The following is a 19,079-nucleotide window of genomic DNA, read 5'->3' on the forward strand; positions in this document are numbered from 1 at the left end:
ACTCCCCATAGAAGAGGGTTGGTTAAGTTCAATGCACACACACACCATATATCTCACACTCATTCAGAACCCATCATTGCCCCTTCTATCTAAGCACCATGTAGCATTTAGAGGAGTTATTTAATCTCTGCATTTAAAGGTCAAAACAAACTGTTATGTGGGGGCATGATGTTTCTGAAACTTTGTTAAATTAATATAAAGACACATTCATTTGTCAATGTTTTAATTTTGCACAATTTTGATTTGCAGGATTCCTGGATCTGTTTACGGACAATAATGACTTATCTGATTGCGAGGAGATGACCAGGAACAATGTGCAGGAATTCCTTCAAGATACTTCCTCCTCTCATTCTCTCTATTCAGACTTTACATCCTCTACCTTAACATCTTTCTCATTACCTATGTCAAGGGAGACGTCTCCTGATCGTAGTTCCTCCCCAGTGCCATTAAGGGAGACCCTCAGTTGCAGTAGCAGCAGCAGTAGTAGTAGTACTAGTGCACAGTCAGTTTATTTTTTAAGCGACCCCCATCATAGAAGTTTAGTGCAAGAATTTTGTACGAAAGAAAATCAGGTATCTCCACAAAGGCCAAGCAGGTCATCACACTCAAGTCACAAGAGGATCCTGAGCACCAGTTCGTCCAATGGTGCTGATGCTTTGTGTTCATCATCCAGTTCTTCACCAAAGTCTGGCTACTCATCTTGTAGCTCTATGTCACCAAGAAGTGATGCATCCTTGGAGAACCCTTCCCCAAAGAGATTAACCAAAAATAAAAGTGGTCACAAAGAAAACTTGGCAGCTTTGAATAAGAAGAAAGTTAATGATATCCTGGATGGCAGTATTAAATGGTAAGTTATAAAATTGCAGTTTCAATGATATAGTTTAAAATCTTGGATGGCTACCTCTTATGAGGAGGAAGAAGCCTTACCACATGAGTGCACATGTGCACACACACAAACACAAACGCAACCTTCATTAAAGGGGCTATACTATATTGACAGAAGAGATCTCTTGATCATGGATGAGAGAGCAGACTATGAGAACATATTGAGAAAGACTAAATGTTTAAAGGATGTAAAGAAATACTATTTTCCATACAGATGCATAAATACCTGGAATAGCTAAGGTGATATAGCCCAAGCTAGAACAAAACATAAATTCAAATCTCTCTACATACCAAAAGCTTTTTCCCCCTTATGAGTGGAGTAGTCAAGACTAAGGCAGGTACCTACAACTACCCATTCCATTCCCCTCCACCTCCCCTTCCTCTAGTCTAAGTACAGTAAATGGAAAACAAGGATATAAACTAAGATGGAGTCATACATGAATATGAAGCTAGGTATGGTAAATTGCATTGCACCTTATTTATATACTATAATTAGATAAACATACATATACCAAGGGTTTCTTCCCCCATACAAGGGAGGTAGCCAAAATCAAAAGGTATAAACCCATTCCCTCCCATTTTATCCCCCACACACTCCACTCCCATGCACCACCCCTCCCTTCCTTTTTTCTTGGCTGCTCATGGATGATGGGCGATATCCCTGCATCTTGCCCACTACCCTGGGTCAGAAGCAGTGCAGCAAGACATAGCAAGGCCACTTCATTTAATCGGCAAGCCCCCTCACACGGTAAAAGAGAAGATGAGAAATCCTTTTGTGCTGTCAAAATATCATTCACACATAACCCCTCCCTAACCCCCTCACCCACTCCCTTCCATGCATCAAAGCATCATCATACACAGCCATTCTCCACTCAACCCTATCTTTTGTCTTCTCCCTTACTCAATAGACATCCCCCTCTTTTTTCAGTGCCTCTTTAACCCCCTATCCATCCATCCATCTATCTATCTCATTCTTGGTTGCCCCCTCTTGTTCACCTCATCCATTTCTGCCTACCACGCTTCTTGTACTAATCTTTCTTCGCTCATTCTTTCCATGTGTCCAAACCATCCCAAGACTTTCATCAACCCTATCTCCCAACTCCTTTTTCACCCCCACTCTCCTTCTCATTTCTCACTGAATCTAGCCTAGTAACCCCTACCATACTTCTTTGATATTTCATCTCAAACCCATTTAAACTTCCTCTCTGTTCCATGCTTCTGCCCCATTAAATGCTGTTGGCACAACCACCCCTTCATACAGTCTCCTCTTAGCAACCATTCCCATATGTCTATTTCTTGTTACACTTTTTAATCCCTCAAGGCATTTACTTGCTTCTCTCAATCTACATTCTACCTCCACTTCCACTCCTCCCTTTCCCACCACATGCACCCAAGTATCTAAAGCCATCCACTTTCTCTGGACTCTCCCTTAATATTCACTTTCAATTTGCTGCCATACTCTCCCCTTGTACATCTCATCACCTTACTTTTACCCACATTTATCCTAAACTTCCTCATTTTGCACACCCTCTCAAACTCTCATTAACTTCCTTAATCTCTCTTCTGATCCAGCTACAAGCATATTGTCACCAGCAAACAACAACTAGCTTATCTCCCATTTTCTCCATTTTCTTTAACCATTTCCAGTCCCCTTGCACCTCTCGGTGCAACATGACATTCTCAGTGCAACATGACATATCCCTGGCAGTCCTACCTTTACCTCAAACCATGCTCTCCATTTCTGATTTTAACACAGGCTCTACTACTCTCATTAAAACTCTTGACTGCTCTTAACAGCTTTCCTCCTTTACCATACATCTGCAAATTCTCCCATAGAGCCTTCCTCTACCCCAGTGTTTTTTTTTTTCCAATATGATCCTCATGATATGCTCATGACCCCACTAATCTATTTGTATAGGTGTTAATATATATGACTAGTTGTTGACTGTAAAAAGTGAGGGAGTATGATAAATATATGTGAAAGAAAGGTAATGTAAGGTTATAAAAGACAGTTAACATCATTGAATTTTATTATAGCAATATGAATTTGTCTTGGCAACCCCAGGGTTGGGAAATGGTCTACCCTGTCATAAGCCTTTTCCAAATCCAGAGGCCCAAAACACATCCTTACCATTACTTAAAACTGTATCGCATATCTGTCTTACCACAAAAATCTGATTCATGCAACCCCCACCTGTCCTAAACCCACACTGTTCCTCCAACCACACTTAAACTGATCCCTCTGAAACTACTATACTCATATTTGTCTTCTAATATTTTGGAAAGATCACTTTCTGTCCAGGACTGTGTTTTGGGGGGCACATACACTACTACAAATTTTCTACTCTTCATATGTTTGCTGTCAACTTGTATCATAATTGATTCTACATTATTTTTTCCTTCAGTTATTTTTGTTACATTTAAATCTTTGATAGTCAAAATTCATATTCCGCCACCCTGTTTATCCTTTCTATTTTTTGCCCAGCAGTTGTATAAACCTTGTCCCACAGTGTTGGGTGATGGAGTACACTTTTAGTTTCCACTATTCCCATTGTCTGGTTTTTCTAAGGCCAGATAATCATTTAACTCATTCCATATATATTGGTAGAAGCTATTTTTAATTTCCTTTCTCCTCGTCTTTTTCTGTCTTAGTTTCCTTTTTCCTTATATACCATTTTCTCAGCCTCAGGTCTACCACTCCATTTTTTTTTTTTTTTTCATCAGCTTCGTTTCTAAGTTCTTTTTCTTTTTGTTCTTCACATTTCTTTTTTTATCCATACCTTCTTGTAATGTTCACTATTTGCTAATTTCATTGTTCTGGATAGTACTTCCTTGGCAATTGTTTGAGATCTAAGCTTTACTCTCAGTGGCCTGTATTGTTTTTCTTTAGAGTATGTGCCCATGCTATAGGTCTCCTTGATTTCCCTATCCAAACCTTGTCCTTCCGCATGTAATTCTTTCAGAATTTCCTTAGCAATCTCGTTCTCCTTTTCCCTCTGATATCTAGGTACATCATGCTTCACTTTAATGCCATAGATTACAATGCATCTTTTTTTATCCACTGTGTCCCTAAGTTACCTTTCTCTTTAATTACTTGGATCACTGTTTCCTTGGTATTTTCCTTGACCTGTTGTTCCATTATTTCTTTAAGGGATACTTTTTGACATTCCTGTTAAACTTTCCACTGTTTCTTTATTTCCTGTAGGTAATTTTCTTTGATTTTTTTCTTCCACCATTTCAGTCAAAAGTTGATGCAGCCAGAAGGGATTTCTCCCCATCCTCTCCTTTTATGCAATGGGGGGACGGAGAGGGGGGGTCGCCGGTTTAATGAAGCAGCCTTACTGTGGATGTGCTGTGTTTTGCGACACTGCTTCTGACCCAGGGCAGTGGACAAGGTGCAGGGATGACCCATCATCCAGGAGGTGCTCAGATAAGAGGGAGGGTGGAGGGGTGTGGAATGTATTCAGGGATGGAATGGGTGGAAATGATTTTATGCCTTTCCCTTTTTGGCTACCTCCCTTGTAAGGGGGAAAAAGCCTTGGTATATGTATGTATGTATTTCAGTCACTGCTTGCATTTGATCTTTTATCTCCTTTTTTAATACCTCATTCCTATTTATATCTTCACTTTTCAAACTTTCATTTTCTCCCTTTAATTTATTTAATTCCTTTTTTAAATCATCTATCTCCCTATTATTTTCCTCATTGACTTTCCTTAGCATAGCTACTTCTTTATACATTATTTTGTACTCACTTTTGAGCTCTATCAAATCATCCAAAATGTCATTAATATCTCTTTCTCATTATATTTTTATACCTGGGTTCGCAATCCATTTCTAGTCCTTTATGCATAATATTTCCTTCCCCTTCAAACCCCCCCAAAAAAAAACTTTCAATCCTATAGTATTCCCATGGTGTTTGAGAACGATGTCTTCTTTCGAATGACACCAAGTGGAGTCTCTATTCTGCTTTCTTCTAAGCATCTTTTTGCTGGTTCTTTGTCTCTTGGAGTTTCTTTGTTTCTTTCCATTTTTTTTTTTTTATATAAAAAAAAATGGGGGAAAAAATGTAAAATGGAGATACAAAAACACATTTTGGTACCAACGAGCTTTCACTTTGCCGTATGTATGTAAATAAGCAGGTCCGCTTTCAAATTCGTTTGTTCGTGAATCTCTAACTAGCAGCTCAGAGCATTCGTTTGTGGATGACACTGTGCTTGTAGCAGTATCAGAGGAAGGATTGAGGAAGTTAGTGACCGAGTTTGGGAAAGTGTGTGAAAGAAGGAAGTTGAAGATAAATGTGGAAAAAAATAAGGTAATGAGATGTACAAGGGGTGAAAGTGGCAGCAGACTGGAAGTGAGTATTAAGGGAGAGAGACTGGAGGAAGTGAATAGTTTTAGATAATTGGGTGCAAATATGGGTGGAAGTGGAGGTAGAATGTAGATTGAGAGAAGCAAGTAAATGCCTTGGGGGATTAAAAAGTGTAATGAGAAATAGACATTTGGGAATGGATGCTAAGAGGAGATTGTATGGAGTGATTGTGCTGACAGCACTGTATGGGGCAGAAACATGGAACGTAAGAGAGGAGTTTGAATGTGTTTGAGATGAGGTGTCTGAGAAGTATGATAGGGGTTATTAGGCTGGATAGTGAGAAATGAGGAGGTGAGGAGGAGAATGGGGGGTGGAAAAGGAGTTGGGAGATAGGGTTAATGAAAGAGTATTGGGATGGTTTGGACACATGGAAAGAATGAGTGAAGAAAGACTAGTAAAAGAGGTGTGGAAGGAGTGAACATGAGTGGGCGACCTAGGATGAGATAGATGGATGGGGTAAAAGTTGCTTTGGGGAAGAAGGGAATGTCTGTTGAGGAAGGATGGGAGAGGACAGAAGGTGGGTGAATGGAGAATGGTTGTATATGGATGATGCTATGATCCATGAGGTGGAATGGATAGGGGATGGGGACTGAGGGAGTATGTGCGAGAAAAATTTGACGCAGCCCGAAGGGATTTTCTCCCTGTCTTCTCCTTTTCTGCATGAGGGGATGGAGAGGGGTGGTCGCTGACTTAATGAAGTGGCCCTGCTGTGGATATGCTGTGTCTTGTGACACTGCTTCTGACCCAGGGCAGTGGACAAGATGCAGGGATGACCCATCATTCAGGAGGTGCCAAGATAAGAGGGTGGAGTGTGATAGGGATGGAATGGGTGGGAGTGGTTTTTATGCCTTTGTTTTTTGGCTACATCCCTTATAAGGGGGGAAAAAGCCTATGGTATATGTATGATTTTAAACAACTAAAAATTTTCATTTTTGACAAATCATGTCACTTTAGAAATAAAATACCAACCTGATAAGAAATGGGCACTGCAGAGTCGGGAGCACTGGGTTGACTCCCAGCCTTCCCTCTTCACAGCTGCAATTCATCTCACCCTTCCCTCAGTCTCAGCAGGGAAATGATAGTATGAGAGGTGTGGACATTTCTGTCTGTTATTGCAACCAGTTACACAAAAGATCCCCATTTTTCTGATAAACTCCAAATTCACTCTATCCCTGCGTTTGTAACTTGCACCAAACATCCAAAATTGCCAACCCCACAACGGGCACGTGATCTGTGATGTCACATGAAACCTCAATATATTGAAGCAGCAGTAGTAGTAGATTAGCTCTGGCTGCAGGGCCCTGCTGTGGAGGCACTGTGTCTTGATGTGTTGCCTTTAGCCCCAGCAGCATGGCAGAGGGTATAAGTATCCTTCCTTCTATTAGGTACTAAGATGGGAAGAGTGAGGATTTGGTTTTAGTGGGTGAGGGATGAGTGTGGGTCAGGTTTATGCTTGATCCAGCCACCCATCTTATATGGAAGAAGGTCCTTTGTTATGTATGTATACATGAACTAAAAATAAAAATGTTCTTTTCTTTACAGGAGTGAACTTAGTAGAAGTGACCAGTGGGCAGTGGCAGAAGGACTGGGCACTGTTATTGCTCATTCTCTTGGACCTCGTGAGCAGTTGGATGTCCTTGCTATCCTATCACCAGCAGACAACCATAGACTTCAGCATCAGGAAGTAACCATAGACTTGTCATCGATAGATGATGTTAAACTTGATATTATCAGGAGGTACTTCAGGGCACTAGAAGATGATACAAGAGAGAGTGAGAGGAGAGATAGAAGGAGTTCACCTTCCAAAGGGGTAAGTATTAAAGGGCTTGAAAATTGTGTACACACAGACAAGCAGGCACACATAGATTAAGTTGGAACTGCATGAATCTGAGACTAGATATGTTAGAAAATTAGGGAATAGGAGACAGAACCCAATGAGCATTGCTCCTTTACTGTATGCTACAATTAGGTAAATACTTACATAATCCTGTATAGAATGAATTAGGGGATCTCTGTACAAGAGAAATCCTCACAACTTTAGCATAATTACAAGTTCAATTCTGTAATTGTATATAAAACTGTTATTTAAGAAACTTTTTGTACCACATTACCCAGTAGTACTTCCATTTCAACTTAGGTAGACCCATGTCAAGAAGTAAATCATCTCCTTGATCTATATTCTTCTTTAACTCACTGTGACCCCCATGCATTTGTCTGAAATACATAGGTCAAACAAGTACAGTGATCCCTTAAGGAGAAGCTTTGGATAGCATTGTTTTTCACAAGACAGTACTCTTTTCAGACTGAGATATTAAAGCTCCAGGAATAAGAATTTCTAGATTTAAGTTGAGTGATGAATACTGGCCAGATTTTTCTGGGCAATATGGTGACTTAGTATTTGTGACTCATTGTAATCACATGTTTACCAAATCATATACCATAATTGTATAATTTCCCACCAGAGTACCAGAAAGGGTAAGAAGCAGAGGAAAAGTTCAAAGAATGATTCTGTAAATATACAACCACGATCCAAGTCCCAGAGTCGGAAGGTACCTGCAAAATCGTCTGCCATGTCCAAACATAAAGAGAAGTCAGGCAATGGTTCCTATACTCCGTCCTACAAACCTCCTAGGCAGGACAAACTGTCCTTTAACAAAAGGAACAGTCAGACTCCAACAAAGAACTTGGAGAATTCAGTTCAGGTCAACAAAGAGACAAAGGTATGTAATTGAAGTATGAAATGTCTCCAATGTAATTACTGTCATTAACTTTTGGATGCTATCTTAACCCCTTCCATACGGTGCCGCACACGTAGGCGTCATGGACTTAGATCTCGGTGGCAGCAACCAATGCCAGCCGTACGACGTGTCGTAATAATACTCGCATCATAAAATATAGTCACCGCTTATATCGATCGTTCTCTCTTCACCCGTGAATTTTGATAACCATAGAAAATGCGATTACAAAAGAATTAGAAAGAATGTCATTATGGAGGGGCGACTACAATAAATATAATCAAGACGCCGATATGGCAGCCTCGCGAATACACTCGCTCCCCATGACGCCTACGTGTGCGGCCCCGTATGGAAGGGGTTAAAAGAATATGTACAGGGTTTAAGGAGAATTGTCAATGTAGTGGCGTTGGGAAATCTCAGTGCTAGAGTAGGAGATGAACCAATAGACGGAGTGGTTGGGAAGTGTGGAGTACCAGGAAAGAATCGTAGTGGAGAGTTGATGGTGGGAATATGTCTAGAGAGTTGATAGTGTTTAGGAAGAGTTTTGGATGTACATGTTCTTAGGGGAGAGAGAGGGGGAATATCAGATAATTTTTTTATGGTAAATTGAGAGTGGAGGATATATACATATATCAAAGGCTTTTTTCACCCCCTTGTATTACAAGGCAGGTAGCCAAAAACAAAGGCATAAAATCCACTCCCCCCCCCTCCCATTCCATCCCTCTCCTCCTCCATCTTGGCTCCTTCTGGATGATGGGTCATCCCAGCATCTCACCCACTACCCTGGGTCAGAAGCAGTGTTGCAAGACACAGTACATTCACAGCAAGGCCACTTCATTAAATTGGTGACACCTCCCTCTCTGTCCCCTCATACAGAAATCCGTATGGGCTGTGTCAATTTATTTTTCACACATACTCCCTCATCCCCCATCCCTCACCCGTTCCCATGCATCACAGCATCCATACACAACCATTCTCCATTCACCTTCTCCATTTATCTTCTGTCTTCTCCCGTCCTTCCTCTACAAACATTCCCAGTGCCCTTTTACCCCATCCATCTATCTTATCCTTGATTGCCACCTAATGTTCATTCTCTACCTCTGCCTTCCATGCCTCTTTTACCAATCTTTCCTCACTCATTCTTTCCATGTGTCCAAACCATCCCAATACTCTTTCATCAATTCTATCTCCCTACTCCCTTTCCACCCCTGTTCTCCTCACCTCCTCATATCTCACTATCCTGCCTAGTAACCCCTATCATACTTCTCAGGCACCACATCTCAAACACATTCAAACTCCTCTTATGTTCCATGTTTCTGCCCCATACAGTGCTGTTGGCACGATCACTCCTTCATATAATTTCCTCTTACCATCCATTCCCAAATGTCTATTTCTTATTACAATTTTTAATTCCCCAAGGAATTTACTTGCTTCTCTCAATGTACATTCTACCTCCACCTCCACTTCACCCTTTCGCACCCAAGTATCCAAAACTATCCACTTCCTCCAGTTTCTCTTCCTTAATACTCACTTCAAGTCTGCCACCACTTTCTCCTCTTGTATATCTCATCACTCTACTTTTACCTACATTTGTTTTCAACTGGGTCAGAAGCAGTGTCGCAAGACACAGCACATCCACAGCAAGGCCGCTTCATTTAATCGGCGACCCCCCCTCTCCGTCCCCCCTTGCATATAAGGAGAGGACGGGGAGAAATCCCTTCGGGCTGCGTCAAAATTTGCTCACACATACTACCTCACCCCCCACCCCCCCGCCCATTCCTCCTCATGCAATCACAACATCATCCATATACAACCATTCTCCACTCACCTCTGTCTTCCGTCTTCAGGGCGGTGGGCAAGGTGCAGGGATGACCCGTCATCCAGGAGGTGCTCAGATGAGAGGGAGGGTGGGAGGGGTGTGGAGTGTATTCAGGGATGAAATGGGTGGGAGTGTTTTTATGCCTTTCCCTTTTTGGCTACCTCCCTTGAAAGGGGGAAAAAGCATTGGTATATGTATGTTTTCAACTTCTTTCTTTTGCACACCTTCCCAAACTCACTAATTTCCTCAATCCCTCCTCTGATCCTGCTACAAGCACAGTGTCATCAGCAAACAACAACTGGCTCATCTCCCACTTTTCTTCATTTTCTTTAACTGTCTCCAACCCCCAACCCATTACCCTTGCATTTACTTCTCATACCACCCCATCCATGTATAAATTGAACAGCCAAGGCGACACAACATATCCCTGGTGAAGTCCCACCTTTACCTCAAACCACTAATTCTCTTTATTTCTGATTCTAACACAAGCACTACTACATACATATACCAAAGGCTTTTTTCCCCTTACAAGGGGAGGTAGCCAAAAAGGGAAAGGCATAAAAACACTCCCACACAAGGGGAGGTAGCAAAAAAAATTCATCCCAAACATACTCTGCTCCCCTCTATCCTCCCTTATTTTGGCACCGTCTGGATGATGGATCATCCCTGCATCTTTCCCACTGCCCTGGGTCAGAAGCAATGTCGCAAGACACAGCACATCCACAAGCTCTGCTCCCATAAAAACTCTTGACTGCTCTTATAACCCCTCCTTCTATCCCATATATCTGCAATACCTCCCACAGTGCCTTCCAATCTACCTAGCCATAAGCCTTTTCCAAATCCATAAAGGCCCATAAGACATTCTTACCTTTTCCTAAAGCTTTTTCACATATTTACAACAAAAATCTGATCCATGCAACCCCCTACCTGCCCTAAACCCACACTGTTCCTCACCAATCCCTGTGTTCCTCTCCTAATCCTCTCAATCAATACCCTACCAGCCTTCCTAACTGATCCCTCTGAAACTACTACACTCACACTTGTCCCCTTTTCCCTTGTAAAGTGGAACTATACAGGCACCCCAGTTTTCTACCCTCTCATAAACAAACTTTAAGTAATCTCGACAGTCAGTCCAGCATCACTGTACTTTTTTTTTTTTTTTTTTTTTTTTTTACATTCTGCGTGTTGCCCATCCAACCCAGATGCCTTACCTGCTCTCGTCATCTTAACAACTGCCTTCACCTCATCTTTCCTTATTTCTCCTCCATTTTCCTCACTCATCCCTGTCATTTTCCTAGCGCTTTCCACTGCAACTACCTTTCCCTCCCTATCCTCCTTCACGTTTAGCAACACCCTAAAATACTCTCCCCATCTTCCTTGTACTGCTTTCTCTTCCATTATCTCCTCTCCATCTACACCATGTACCTTTTCTTCTCTACTTCACCTCCTCTTCATCTTAATTTCTTTCTTAAACATTTTTTACTTTCAAAATTATGATAGGAAGGGTTAGGATGTACATGTGCTAAGGGGAAAGGGTGGGGGAATATCAGATCATTTTTTGGTGGAAGGTAAGTTGAGAGTGGGGGATAGAAGGAGAAAGAGGAAAGGAACAAAAGGTAGGGAGGTGCTTAGAGTGAACTCTTTAAAGGAAAAGGAGAAGGATTACAAGAAGAAGCTGAAGGAGGAGTGGGAGGGAGTGAAGGATAGAGTGGAGCTAGGTGTGGAGGAGGAATGGGGATGGTTCAAGGAGGGAGTCACAAAATGTGCAAGGATGGTCTGTGGAACAAGAAGGACAGGAGGAAATAGAAGGAAGGGTAGTGAGTGGTGGGATGAGGAAACAAAGAATGTTGTAGAAGAGAAGGACCGAGCTTTCACAGATTGGTTGCAGAATGGGACGAGGGAGTCATATGAGAGGTACAAAGAAAAGAAAAGAGAAGTAAAGCAAAAGGTAAAGGAGGCAAAGAGGAGAGCAGATGTGAAGTTGGGTAAGAGGATGACAGAAAATTTTGAAAAGTAATAAAAAGATGTTTTGGAAGGAAATTAAGAGAGGAAGAGGCGGCGAATCAAGTAGAGAAGAAAAGGTAAAAAGTGCAGATGGAGAGATGATAATGGAAGAGAAGGCAGTAAGGGGAAGATGGGGAGAATATTTTAGGGAGTTGCTAAATGTGAAGGAGGATGGGGAGGGAAAGGTAGTTGCAGTGGGAAATGCTAAGAAAATAACCATAATGAGTGAGGAAAATGGAGGAGAAATAAGGAAGGATGAAGTGAAGGCAGTTGTTAAGATGATGAAAGCAGGTAAAGCACCTGGTCTGGATGGATGCCATGCAGAATGTCTAAAAAAAGGAGGTACAGTGATGGTGGACTGGCTGGTGAGGTTGTTTAATGTTTGCTGGAGAGAGGGTAGAGTGCCGGAGGACTGGAGGAGTGCCTGTATAGTTCCACTTTACAAGGGAAAAGGGGACAAGTGTGAATGTAGTAGTTTCAGAGGGATTAGCTTGTTAAGTGTAGTTGGGAAGGCTTATGGGAGGATCTTGATTGAGAGGATTAGGAGAGGAACAGAGGGAGTAATTGGTGAGGAACAGTGTGGATTTAGGACGGGTAGAGGTTGTGTAGATCAGATTTTTGTGGTAAGACAAATATCTGAGAAAGCTATAGGAAAGGGGAAGGATGTTTTTTTGGGCATTTGTGGATCTAGAAAAGGCTTACGATAGGGTAGACAGAAAGGCACTGTGGGAGGTTATGCAGATATATGGGATAGGAGGAAAGCTTCTAGGAGCTGTCAAGAGTTTTTATGAGAGTAGTAAAGCTTGTGTCAGGATTAGAAATGGAGAGAGTGAGTGGTTCGAGGTAAAGGTGGGACTTCGTCAAGGATGCGTTATGTCGCCCTGGCTGTTCAACTTATACATGGATGGGGTAGTGCGAGAGGTAAATGCAAGGGTAGTGGGTCAGGGATTGGAGATGATTAAAGAAAGTGGAGAAAAGTGGGAGGTGAGCCAGCTGCTGTTTGCGGACGACACTGTGTTTCTGGCAGGATCGGAGGAGGGATTTAGGAAGTTGGTGACAGAGTTTGGGAGAGTATGTGATAGAAGAAAGCTAAAGATAAATGTGGGTAAAAGTAAGGTGATGAGATGTACAAGGGGTGAAAGTGGCAGTAGACTGGAAGTGAGCATTAAGGGAGAGCGACTGGAGGAAGTGGATAGTTTTAGATACTTGGGTGCAAATGTGGCAGGAAAAGGAGGAGTGAAGGTGGAGGTAGAATGTAGATTGAGAGAAGCGAGTAAATGCCTTGGTAGATTGAAGAGTGTAATGAGGAATAGACATTTGGGAATGGATGCTAAGAGGAGACTGTATGAAGGAGTGATTGTGCCAACAGCACTGTTTGGGGCAGAAACATGGAACTTAAGAGAGGAAGAGAGAAGGAGTTTGAATGTGTTTGAGATGAGGTGTCTGAGAAGTATGATGGGGGTTACTAGGCTAGATAGAGTGAGAAATGAGGAGGTGAGGAGGACAACAGGGGTGGAAAGGGAGTTGGGAGATAGGGTTGATGAAAGAATATTAGGATGGTTTGGACACATGGAAAGAATGAGTGAAGAAAGACTAGTAAAAGGTGTGGAAGGCAGATGTGGAGGGAGTGAACATGAGGGGACATCCTAGGATGAGGTGGATGGATGGGGTGAAGGGGGCATTGGGGAAGAGGGGAATGTCTGTTGAGGAAGGACGGGAGAGGACAGAAGACAGGGGTGAATGGAGAATGGTTGTATATGGATGATGTGATTGCATGAGGTGGAATGGGTGGGGGGATGGGGGGTGAGGTAGTATGTGTGAGCAAAATTTGACACAGCCCGAAGGGATTTCTCCCCGTCTTCTCATTTTATGCATGAAGGGACGGAGAGGGGGGGGGTCGCCGATTTAATGAAGTGGCCTTGCTGTGGATGTGCTGTGTCTTGCGACACTGCTTCTGACCCAGGGCAGTGGACAAGGTGCAGGGATGACCTGTCATCCAGGAGGTGCTAAGATAAGAGGGAGGGTGGAGGGGTGTGGAGTGTATTCAGGGATGGAATGGGTGGGAATGATATGCCTTTTCCTTTTTGGCTACCTCCCTTGTAAGGGGGAAAAGCTCTTACCCCACTTCACATCTGCTCTCCTCTTTGCCTCCTTTACCTTTTGCTTTACTTCTCTTTTCTTTTCTTTGTACCTCTCATATGACTCCCTCGTCCTATTTTGTAACCAATCTGTGAAAGCTCGCTTCTTCTCTTCTACAACCTTCTTTGTTTGCTCATCCCACCATTCACTACCCTTCTTTCTATTTCCTCCTGTCCTTCTTGTTCCACAGACCATCCTTGCACACTTAGTGACTCCCTCCTTGAACCATCCCCATTCCTCCTCCACACCTAGCTCTACTCTATCCTTCACTCCCTCCCACTCCTTCAACTTCTTTTTATACTCCTCCTTTTCCTTTGAACTTTCAAAATTTTGTTCACATCTGCTCACCTCTTTGTCTCCTGTATCTTATGCTTTACTTCTCTTCTCTTTCCTTTGTACCTCTCATATGATTTTCTTGTCCTATTTTGTAACCAATCTGTGAGTCCTATTTTGTAACCAATCTGTGAATGCTCGCTTCTTTTCTTCTACAATCTTTTCTGCTTCCTCATCCCACCACTCACTGTCCTTCCTTCTATTTCCTCCCATCCTCCTTGTTCCACACCCCATCTTTACACAACTTGTGACTCCCCCCTCCCCCCACCCCAAGAACCATCCCCATTCCTCCTTCACTCCTAGTTCTACTCTATCCTTCACAGAAGGTAGGGAGGAGCTTAGAGTAAACTGCTTAAATGAGGAAGAAAAGGAGTACAATAAGCTGAGAGAAGAGTGGGAGGAAGAGAAGGATAGTAGAACTAGGAGTGGAGGAGGAATGGGGATGTTTCAAGGAGTGAGTCACAAAGTGTGCAAAGATGTATGTGGAACAAGGAGCATATGAGGAAATAAAAGGAAGGGTAGTGGGATGATGAAGCAAAGAAATGAGCATTCACAGATTGGTTGCAAAATAGGATGAGAGAATCATATGAGAGGTACGAAGAAAAGAGAAGTAAGGTACAAAATAAAGGAGGCAAAAGGGAGACCAGATGTGATATGGGTTAAGGGTATGAGAAAATTTGAAAGTAATAATTCTTTTGAAAGGAAAGAGAGGAAAATGAGGCAAGTCAAGTAGAGAAGAAATGTAGAAGGTGCAAATGGAGAGATGATAATGGAAGAGACAGTAAGAAGATAGACTAACTATTTTAGGTAGTTGCTAAATGTGAAGGAGGATAGGGAGGGAAAGATAGTTGCAGTGAGAAGTGAGATGAAAGCAGATGTAGTAGTTTCAGAGGGGTCAGTTTGTTGAGAAGTTGGGCCAGTTGTTGTTTGCCAATGACAGCAGTTGTGCTGATGGCACTGTATGGTTCAGAAACATGAGTTTAAATGTGCTTGAAATTAAATGCCTGAGAAGTATAGTAGTGGTTACTAGGCTGGATAGAGAGAGAAATGAAATGAGGAGGAGAGTGAGGATGGAAAGGGAGTGGGGAGATAGGGTTGATGAAAGAGTATTGGGATGGTTTGGACATATGGGAAGAACAAGGGAAGAAAGATTAATAAAAGAGGTTTGGAAGGCAGAGGTGGAGTGAACATGAGGGATTATCCAAGGATGAGATGGGGTAACCGGGGCACTGGGAAAGAGGAGAAAACAGAAGATAGGGGTGAATGGAAAATATGTATGGCTGATGCTCTAATGCATGGAAGGGAGTCTGTGGAGGATGGGGGGGGTGAGGGAGTATGTGTGAATGATATTTTGATGCAGCCTGAAGGGATTTCTCCATGTCCTCTCTTTTTCTGCACGAGTGGTTGGAGAGGGTGGTTACTGATTTAATGAAGTGGCCTTGATGTGGATGTGCCATTTTCTTATGCAGAAATGGAGAAGACAGGAAGAAATCCCTTCAGGCTGTGTCACTTTATTTTTCACACATACTCTCTCACCCCCATCCCCCCACCCACTCCCCCTCATGCATCACAGGATCATCCAAACACAATCATTCTCCATTCACCCCTATCATCTGTTTTCTCCCATCCTTCCTTAGTAGACATTCCCCTCTTTCCCAATGCCCCTTTTACCCCATCCATCTCATCCTTGGTCCCCCCCCCCCCTTGTTCACTCCTACCTGCCTTCCACACCTTTTACTAATCTTTCTTCACTCATTCTTTTCATGTGTCCCAACCATCCCAATACTCTTTCATCAACCCTATCTCCCAACTCCCTCTCCTCACGTACTATTTTCTCACTCTATCCAGCCTAGTAACTCCTATCATACTTCTCAGGCACCTCATCTCAAACACATTCAAACTCCTCCTCTTATGTTCCATGTTTCTGCCCCATACAGTGCTGTTGGCATAATCATTCCTTCATACAATCCCCTCTTAGCATCATTCCCAAATGTCTATTTCTCATTACACAGTTTAATCCCCCCAAGCCATTTACTCGCTTCTCTCAATCTACATTCTATCTCCATTCCTCCCTTTCCCGCCACATTTGCATACAAGCATCTAAAACTATCTATGTCCTCCAGTTTCTCTCCCTTAATACTCACTTCCAGTCTGCTTCCACTTTCTCCCCTTGTACATCTCAACACCATATTTTTACCCACATTTATCTTCAACTTCTTCAATCCCTCCTCTGATCCTGCTGCAAGTGTAGTGTCGTCAGCATACAATATCTGGCTTATCTCCCACTTTTCTCCATTTACTTTACCCATCTCAAATCCCTGATCCATTACCTGTGCATTATCTCTTGCAACACCCCATCCATGTATAAATTGAACAGCCAAGGTGACATAACACATCCCTGGCAAAGTTGTACCTATACTTCAAACTGCTCGCTCTCCATTTCTGATTATAACACAAGCTCTACTCTCATAGTAGAGCTTGTGTTATACAACACCCTTTGTATATGTATACTGTCACTTTAAAATTTTATCGTATTCTTTCTGACAGTCCTTGTTATTCCTGTCTTGTTTGTCATGCCATTCTACATACTTAAAATCTTTTTTTGCAGTTGCGAACTCGTAGCCGGAAAGAATACCGTCAGTAGAGCTTGTGTTATACAACACCCTTTGTATATGTATACTGTCTCTTTAAATTGTTATCGTATTCTTTCTGACAGTCCTTGTTATTCCTGTCTTGTTTGTCATGCCATTCTACACACTTAAAATATTTTTTTTTGCAGTTGCGAACTCGTAGCCGAAAAGAATACCGTCAGCTGTTACGTGAGAAGCGAAGTGGCTTGTTTGTAAATGAAGAGGTGGTAACCCTATCTTCTTGCCGTTTGGAGGATTCCCAGGATTGCAGTGACGGAGATGATGATGATGTGGACATTCTAGGATAAATTAAATCTTGCATTGAGAAAATGCAGGGAGTGACTGGCAAATGAAACATGTTGGGATAAGGATGAGTCTGGTACATAAAACGTCAAGTTATGGTGGAATTAGGGTTACAAGTACGTCATTGTAACTTGAGTTAGGGTTAGATTGCTTCTGGTGAAAAGGGTCAAGTAATAGATTAAAGTGGGTTAGAACTAACAAGAACAAAATGGAGTTTATGTATTGGAACATGGAAAATTATTACTGCATTGAAATTCTGAATGATGTAAATGATGGTGAGAAATAAATCCGCTCTTGGAGCCAAATGTCAATTGGCCTTGTACAATAATAAAAGGTAATCATAGTACAGATGAATCACAGTTATGTTCAGGACAATGAAATGTTTGTGCTGTGCTTCAGGTTTTGAGAACTTACAACTGCCAGGGCACTTGACATAGACCCATCAAGGCTACTAGTACAAGTCCAGAATTTTTGCGCCTGAATGTATCTCGCACCTTTTCTAGTGTGGCTTGGTTAGACCATTTGTTCAAAATTGCAACTATGATTAAAGTATGCTTGAGAGCCTGATAAACATTATGGTTGATGTATGGGAAACAGAAGAATGCCTGAAAGGTTCTGTTGTCAGAAATAAAATTGATAGGAAATATCTGTTTGGGTAAGGGTGGTAACCAATAGTAAAATTGGATTGGTGGAAAGTTTATTGATTTGATTTGACTTCGTTGCTAAAGAGTTTATGGACATTTTCTTGTTAAACCATCTTAAGTAAGATAAAGTTTGCTCGCTGAACAAATGGCCAAAGATTCAGGGTTAATACTCAAGCTGCCTTCTAGTTTAGCTAATTTCAGGCAACTGCATTTGTTGAGCAAAAAACACATCCTTTTATATATATACATATATATATATAAACATGCATATATATATAACTAAAGACAAAATCTGATGCAAGTTTGAGTTTGATTAACCTCTGTTAGAATGACTCCATATTTAGTTGTTAAAGTTCCTTGAACAACACAGTTTTATACATGATTAAAAAACTGAACTTGTAACTTTTTTTGTAGATGAAGGTGAAACTGGGAAAGGAGATGTGGGTCTTAGTGCATATGGACCTGGCAGTGAGAATAGTGTAGAGGAAAGTGTGGGATTTTTGGATATATTTAAACAAATTCACAGAGGGTTTAGAGAGAAATGTCATTATAGTGGAGATCTCGAGGCTAGGGTAGTAGTGGTTGGGAAGTGTGGGGTGCCAGGAAAAAATTGTGGAGAATTAATGATTGCAGTGTTTAAGAAGAAAGTCAAGCACAAGTACACTTGGGTTTTATGGACTATAGTGGTAACGAAGAGAACAGTAGGAAGAATTTTGGATTTATGTATTAGGAGAGAGAGCAAGGGAATATCGGATAATTTTTTTGGTGGAAGGTAAGTTGTGTGTGGAGGATATGGTAGGGAGATGCTTAGAGTAAACTGCTTAAATAAGAAAGAGGAGTACAAGGAGAAGCCGAGAGAAGAGTTGGAGAGAGTGAAGGTGTGCAAAGATGTGGAACAAGGACTGGGAAATAAAAGGAAGTGTAGTGAGTGGTGGTACAATGAAGCAAATAAGGTTGTAGAAGAAGAAATGAGTATTCACAGATTGGTTGCAAAATAAGATGAGAATCATAGAAGAGGTACAAAGAAAAGAGAAAAGTAAAGCAAATAGGAGAGAAGAAAAGGTAAAAGCTGCAGATGGAGAGATGATAATGGAAGAAATGGCAGTAAAAGGAAAATGGGCAGAGTATTTTAGGGAGTTGCTGAATGTGAAGGAGGATAGGGAGGGAAAGGTAATTGCAGTGGGAATCACTAAAAATGACTGTTGAATGAAGAAAAT

At 41.8% G+C, this 19,079-nt stretch overlaps 1 protein-coding gene across 6 annotated transcripts in view; it reads left to right on the forward strand.

The window, feature by feature from the left end:
• The window catches only part of LOC143024737 (uncharacterized), a 35,366-nt gene extending 17,203 nt beyond the window's left edge, over positions 1-18,163 (forward strand). For 5 of the 6 annotated variants that reach the window (XM_076183829.1, XM_076183830.1, XM_076183833.1 and 2 more), the window contains 4 exons: positions 250-847; positions 6,798-7,065; positions 7,718-7,975; positions 17,065-18,163. In XM_076183829.1, the coding sequence (XP_076039944.1) occupies positions 250-847; positions 6,798-7,065; positions 7,718-7,975; positions 17,065-17,223 (1,283 nt within the window). In that variant the 3' untranslated portion in view covers positions 17,224-18,163. Of the gene's footprint in view, positions 1-249; positions 848-6,797; positions 7,066-7,717; positions 7,976-16,893; positions 16,922-17,064 lie in introns of all 6 variants that reach the window. The other variant, XM_076183835.1, reaches the window with a different exon arrangement.
• Positions 18,164-19,079: the final 916 nt, after the last annotated feature.

The sequence above is a fragment of the Oratosquilla oratoria genome, chromosome 4, assembly GCF_046742065.1.
Source record: "Oratosquilla oratoria isolate Oo_2021 chromosome 4, ASM4674206v1, whole genome shotgun sequence".
Lineage (NCBI taxonomy): Eukaryota > Metazoa > Arthropoda > Malacostraca > Stomatopoda > Squillidae > Oratosquilla > Oratosquilla oratoria.